General features: G+C 41.9%; 2 protein-coding genes across 4 annotated transcripts in view; one reads left to right on the forward strand and one right to left on the reverse strand.

The window, feature by feature from the left end:
* Positions 1 to 759, reverse strand: part of LOC112254182 (protein kinase C and casein kinase substrate in neurons protein 1) — a 55,679-nt gene extending 54,920 nt beyond the window's left edge. For both annotated transcript variants that reach the window (XM_024426480.2, XM_024426481.2), the window contains exon 1: positions 615 to 759. The gene's annotated coding sequence lies outside the window, so the exon portion shown is untranslated. The remainder of the gene's footprint in view (positions 1 to 614) is intronic.
* Positions 760 to 2,067: 1,308 nt separating this feature from the next.
* Positions 2,068 to 6,535, forward strand: LOC112254184 (40S ribosomal protein S10). Of its 2 annotated transcripts, none has more exons than XM_024426487.2 (6): positions 2,068 to 2,215; positions 2,775 to 2,924; positions 4,606 to 4,780; positions 5,640 to 5,726; positions 5,990 to 6,045; positions 6,445 to 6,535. In XM_024426487.2, the coding sequence occupies exons 2-6, from the start codon at positions 2,775 to 2,777 to the stop codon at positions 6,490 to 6,492; spliced, it is 516 nt and encodes a 171-aa protein (XP_024282255.1). In that variant the 5' UTR covers positions 2,068 to 2,215; the 3' UTR covers positions 6,493 to 6,535. The 2 variants fall into 2 exon arrangements, with proteins under 2 accessions (XP_024282255.1, XP_042180148.1); XM_042324214.1 differs by lacking the exon at positions 2,068 to 2,215 and adding an exon at positions 2,491 to 2,538.
* The last annotated feature ends 150 nt before the right edge of the window (positions 6,536 to 6,685 follow it).

The following is a 6,685-nucleotide window of genomic DNA, read 5'->3' on the forward strand; positions in this document are numbered from 1 at the left end:
TCTAACTTTGTGGCAATGGTCTGGGGAAGGCCCTACCCTGTTTCAGCATGACAATGCCCCCGTGCACAAAGCGAGGTCCATACAGAAATGGTTTGTTGAGATCTGGGTGGAAGAACTTGACTGGCCTGCACAGAGCCCAGTCCTCAACTCCCATCGAATAGCTTTGGGATGAATTGGAAAGCCGACTGTGAGCCAAGCCTAATCACCCAACATTAGTGCCCGACCCCACTAATGCACTTGTGGCTGAATCGAAGTTCCAGCAACAATGTTACAACATCTAGTGGAAAGCCTTCCCAGAAGAGTGGAGGCTGTTGTGACAGCAAAGGGGGGACCAACTCCATATTAATGCACATGATTTTGGAATGAGATGTTCAAAGAGCAGGTGTCCATGTACTATTGGTCTTGTAGTGTATATTGTAATAAAATGTAGACTATTAAAGAATGATGCAACAACAAAAAACTGTAGGGTTGAAAAGTCTCCTGTCCCCGGTAACAGAATATGATGGGTTGCGTAGCCTACCAGTCTAAGATGCAGTTCTTAGCCTATTCTTTCCGTCTCTACTGAAACAAATTGGAAATGGTGCATGCGTATATACTGTAAATGCATAACATACCAGAGAACACAATGCGATGTGTCCGCCTCCCCTGTTGGCCTAAATATAAAAATAGTTCCCGTTATAGCAACTAGAAAAAAAGGTAGACCCTGCTCCGTAAATTGACAGCGTGAAAGCTTGCCTTCTGCTGCACAAAAAGCGGCAGGACAAGAGGCAACATATGGGGGATGGTCCCAGGGCCGGCTCTAGCTTTTTGGGGACACTAAGCAAGATTTGGTTGGGGACCCCCCCACCAAGCGGATCAAAAAAAGGTGTGGCCCCCCTCTTGATGGCGGGTAGAAAAATGTATGTTTTAAAGTTAATTTCCTGCAATTAGACACATTTTGCCTTGTGGAGGAGAGAAAATGTTGCAATTTTTTAACACATTTCATGCAATTCTACTATTTTGTAACTGGGCAGAGATATATTTTTGCTGTTTCAAAGCATGTTTTCTGCAGTTCTACTGATTTGTCCATGGTGTGGAGATACATTTTTGCAGTTTTAAAGCAAATTTCCTGCAATTTTACACATTTTGCCATGTTAATGATATCTGAGTAAGAGTGACGACAAAAATCAATGACCACCTGGAGGTCAGGGCCCCTGGATATGTGCTCTGTGTGCCCAGTCGGTATTCCACCATGATTGCTATGAATTTAGATTACTGGCTAGACTAATTTAACAATCTAAAATGTTTTAACTGACATGGCTAATTGAGTGACTGTCAGTGTTAGATACTACTGCACTGTTGGAGCTAGGAACACAAGCATTTCGATAACATCTGCTAAATATGTGTATGTAAATGGAGGCTGCTTAGGGGAGGACGGCTCATAATAATGGCTGGAACAGCGCAAATTGATTGGCATCAAACACATGGTAACCATTCCACCTATTCCACTCCAGCCACAAGCCCGTCCCCCCCAATTAAGGTAGCACCAGCCTCCTGTGACCAATGACATTTTATTTGAAAACAGGAGAAACTGCTGAAACACAACCAAATGTTGAACTTACACCTTGTGTATTCTACTATTCTAACTCTCTATTCTAAGTTGAGAACCAGACAGTTCCTAAAAACTTTTTGGGGGGTGGGCCCCCTAGCAGCTGGGGCCCTAAGCGACTGCTTATGTCGGTTATGCCTGGAGCCGGCCCTGGATGGTCCAATGGAAGAATAATGTTATGGTCTTTAAATTAACACCCCAGTACAAATACCGCTGGCTGAATCCCCACACAAGACGGGAAAATGTACATGAAGCTTCCTGTATAACGTAAAAAAAAAAAAGAAGAAAAAAAGCTCGTATTTCCAAAAAAGGACGAGTGGTGGTTCAGGTTGAAAAGCACTTTGATAAGTGGTGTAAGCTTAGACAGTGTATACCTATTGCAGATATGTGTCAATTCATGTATTTGATTAACAAAAGTGCATGGCTATTTTACCCATAGGATAATTTGCAAAAATGACGATGCGGAATAATAATTCCCTGTCTATCGGCAATTCCATTTAGTCTACTGCGCTTTTTCCGCCAGTTCAGTAGATGACGCTAAAGCTGCTAGGTCCAACGTCTGGGCATAAACGCTCTTGAACGCCTTCCGTCGTTCCTTCCGGTTTCGGTCCCCTAGCAAGTGGCAAGGTAGGCAAATGCCTAGCAAAAATAATCTGAATAAATCTAAGACATCTTACATTGTATGAAGCTGTTACTCTCAATTTTAGATAGATGTGTATGTCATTGTTGTAAACATCCACACATTTCCCCAAAAAGCCTTATATTATTCGAGATGTAGGTTAAAATACACAGGGTAGTCAAGCTACCTACAAGGACTTCCCTGCTATGTCCTCGTATCACTTCATCTTTTTTATTTTTTTTCCAAAGCTAGTGTGATAGTTAGTAACCACTGCCGGATGCAAGTCGTTCCAAATGTAATGTCATCAATAGACTCTAGACGCCTGGTAAAGGTTTGTTTACCAACATCACATGGGAAATGAGCCCATAAGTTGCCGAAGAAGCTAGTTTAACGTTCCTACCGGCTGGGGTAACGTTAGTTGACATAAGTTAGGACTCCCAATCTTGTGACGTTAGTAACCTTACAATCTTGTAGTGGGCTGTTAGCCAGCCAGTATGTGGGTAGGTGGACATACCTGTTATTTTGCATGTACACTAACGCTTGTCTCATTGTCGGTTGTGTGAATAGATGCTGATGCCTAAGAAGAACCGTATTGCCATCTATGAGCTCCTCTTCAAAGAGGGCGTCATGGTGGCAAAGAAAGATGTGCATCTGCCCAAGCACCCTGAATTGGCCGACAAGAACGTGCCCAACCTTCATGTGATGAAAGCAATGCTGGTGAGAGCCACTTGAACTTTAGGAGATATTGATTCTACTGTTTGAGTTTATGTTGGTTCTGTCCTTTGAGACCGGTGCAGTTATTGTCAAGTAGCATGATGTCCACAGTTAAACTGTGGCTGTTGAGTTAAAGACTGGGTTGTATCTGTGAATTCTGGGATTTTTGTTACTTGTTGATGTGATGACCTGAGCAGGGTGAATTTGAGCAAGGTGAATTTTCATGTGTGTGGACAAAAGGGACACAGTGATGAAATGATGTATTCTAGGGGGGGGTGCCAACATGACCATACTCGTAATCGTATCTGTAAAGTGACAGTTGATAGTCGGATCGTGTTATACTCGTGATAGGGAAAAACTGGATTGTTTTTAATATGCCTAAATAGATGTTGGGAAAATACCTCCCTACCCATTCTCACCATGTCTGTTTCCTCAATTTGCAGTGGTTAAGTTTGCCATCACTTAGTCAAAATGCGTATTAGTGTTTAATCTATTTTCCCTACCCTTTCCCCACTTGTTAGATATTATGCTCATTGATAGTTTGGTAGCTAACATCCACACCTTGTGATTTATTTATATATATATATATATCAAAACAACAATGTAAAGTGTTGGTCCCATGTTTCATGAGCTGAAATAAAAAATCCCAGAAATGTTAAATATGCTTATTTCTCTAAAATGTAATGCACAAAATTGTTTACATTCCTGTTAGTGAGCGTTTCTCCTTAGCCAAGATAATATATCCACTAGACAGGTGTGGCATATCAAGAAGTTGATTACACAGGTGCACCTTGTGCTAGGGACAATAAAAGGCCACTCTAAATAGGCCACTCCTCTAAATATTCACTTTTGATAACACAATTCTACAGAATTCTCAAGTTGAGGGAGCTTGCAATTGACATGCTGACTGCAGGAATGTCCATCAGAGCTGTTGGCAGAGAATTGAATGTTAATTTCTCTACCATAAGCTGCCTCCAAAGTCGTTTCAGAGAATTTTGCAGTACGTCCAACCGGCCTCACAACCGCAGAACACGTGTAACCACGCCAACCCAGGAACTCCACATCCGGCTTCTTCACTTGCGGGATCGTCAGAGGGGGGTGGTGGGTGCTGAGGAATATTTCTGTCTAATATAGCTATTTTGTGGGGTAAAACTCATTCTGATTGGGTGGGCCTATGCCCTCCAAGGCCCACCCTCAAAGACAGTACAATATGGTTTAGAAACTCTGTGACAGAGATGAGAAACATACTTGCATGCACCCCAAAAATAAAATAAAGTTTTGTATCACGGATAATTACAAAAGAATACTCTGATATAATTAATTGTATCCAGAAAATTGCCCATATCAGTTACGATACTCATTTTGTTAGATGACTCGGCACACCCCTAGTGTATTCATTAACAGAAACAGTTTACTTCAATCTGAAAACGCTTTTCAATGAAAACAAGAGTTTCTATTGGACACATCTATGTCCCTCCCCGTTTGGTTCCTGTAGTAAACAGTTTCTGTTGCTAAACGTTTTTCAAAGGATTCCGACTAATGAATACACCACTGATGTGGATTTTCAGACTACAACCACAGTTGGGTTACGGAAAATGTATCCCTAGCATGTCATGACTGTTGGATTTTGTGGCTTTGTCTTTATATAAAAAAACAAAAATATTTTTTTGTGTTTGTTTTTCAGTCCTTGAAGTCACTTGGGTATGTGAAGGAGCAATTTGCCTGGCGCCATTTTTACTGGTACCTCACCAATGAAGGTATCCAGTACCTGAGAGACTTCCTGCACCTTCCACCTGAGATTGTTCCCGCCACCCTGCGCCGCCAGATGCGTCCTGAGACCGCGAGGCCCCGGCCCAAGGGTACGTCCACTTATAGGCTAACCATTTTCACACTAATGAGCTGCACTGTCCTGGACTGGTTACACATTAGGCTTGGGAATTGCCAGGGACCTCACAATACGTAGTTGCCGATACAATATGTATTGCGATCCTCACTTCCTATATGTATTACATTTCGATACTGCGATTTGATGGTTCAAACATATTGCTGCCTATGTCTGCTTCAGACAGACAAGGACTTGATCATTTTTGATCAGTCATGGCAATGAAAGTGATGGGGGGGGTTTACTATTTAAAAACAAGCTATAGGATGAAAAAATACGGTCGTTTTGGAGCATATACAGCTGACTAGCGTTAGCTAATACTACCTGGCACTGTGTTCCAACCCTGGTCCTGGAGTACCGCCAACAGTACACATATTTATTGTAACCCTAGACAAGCACAACTGATTCAACTAATCATCAAGCCCTTGATGAGTTGAATGAGGTGTGTTTGTCATGGGCTATAGCGATGAGATTATCCATATCTGGGGTGTATTCATTAGTCAGATTCAGTTTATTTTTACATATCGAAACTTTGGTCTGGGTGACTCCAGTCCTGGGGGGATGCAGTGTGCTGGCTTTCGTACCAGCCCTGTACTAACAACTGATAAAACTAATCGTGGTCTTTGATTTAGACCTTGATTTTTTTAATAAGATGTGTTAAAAGCCGGGCTGGAACAAGTCTGTATACACTGCATCCCTCAAGAGCTGGACAGTGAGGACTATCAGATTTTGTACTGTGTAGTCATAGGTGCTGATTGGACCCAAACCGGATGTTCCTTCCTGTGTTTCTGAGTCTTGACATCCCACCCAGCTGAGCGTCGTCTTTTCTTTTCCAGGTATGGAGGGAGAGAGGGGAGAGAGGCCTGCCCGCTTCAACCGTGATGGGGGTGATAGAGACAACTACAGAAGATCTGCTGCACCGCGTATGTATAGTTTTATAGAATCCCTCTAATCCTAACCATCGCTTTCAACCAACTGGGCATTTCACTATCTGCTGACTGGTGTGCTTTGTAGCTCCAAATATCTGCCTTGAGATCCAGTAGTTGGTGAGCACATTTGTTCTTGGTAATGACTTGTTTCCTCAACCTTTGTGACTAGTATGAATGGTGATGAATGAAGGAAAATGGTGAAACGTTAAAAAGTTTTGGGAATATGTTTTGATTACAAGCTGGTATTTTCTTTACAGCTGGTGGAGACAAGAAAGCAGAGGCAGGTGCTGGTTCAGCCACAGAGTTCCAATTTGTAAGTACTGTATTGCCTAATGGTAATGTAGTCTGAAGCAGGTGTTCTCAACTCTGTTCCTGGGGACCGACTCAGTATGCTGGTTACCATGACAAGTCTGAATAATAAATGATTACGTTTATTGTATAGCCTACTGTTGAAAGGTTGTATACTGTACATCTATATGGTACTAGAATAGGCAATTCAAAGCCTTAATTGTTTGCATTTAAGTTGAGACTCAATGAAATGTCATTACCACGAGCAATTGTAATTGATTATACATGGGGCAGCCAGACGCACTGTTGTAACGCATTGAGTAAAGTTATTCGGCTAGACAAATTTGGGACATAACTGTATGACACTTGTTTTGCTGACCATCTATCTTGTGATGTGGAAGCTTATCCTTTTCTTTGTTTTCAGAGGGGTGGATTTGGACGTGGCCGAGGACAGCAGCCTCCTCAGGAGTAAATGTCCATCAATTACTTTACAATAAACACACAACACAACTTTGTCCTTTTTATTTGTCAGTACTTTAAATATGGACCATTCTGGATTAATGTAGCATTGTTTGTGTGGACTGGAGATTTATTATTTTGCACACTACAGTAATTATACTAGCTAAAGCGTGGCAGAGGTTATTCAAAGTACAGTCCTTTAGTCA

This window comes from Oncorhynchus tshawytscha, linkage group LG07, assembly GCF_018296145.1.
Source record: "Oncorhynchus tshawytscha isolate Ot180627B linkage group LG07, Otsh_v2.0, whole genome shotgun sequence".
In the NCBI taxonomy this organism is placed as follows: Eukaryota; Metazoa; Chordata; class Actinopteri; order Salmoniformes; family Salmonidae; genus Oncorhynchus; species Oncorhynchus tshawytscha.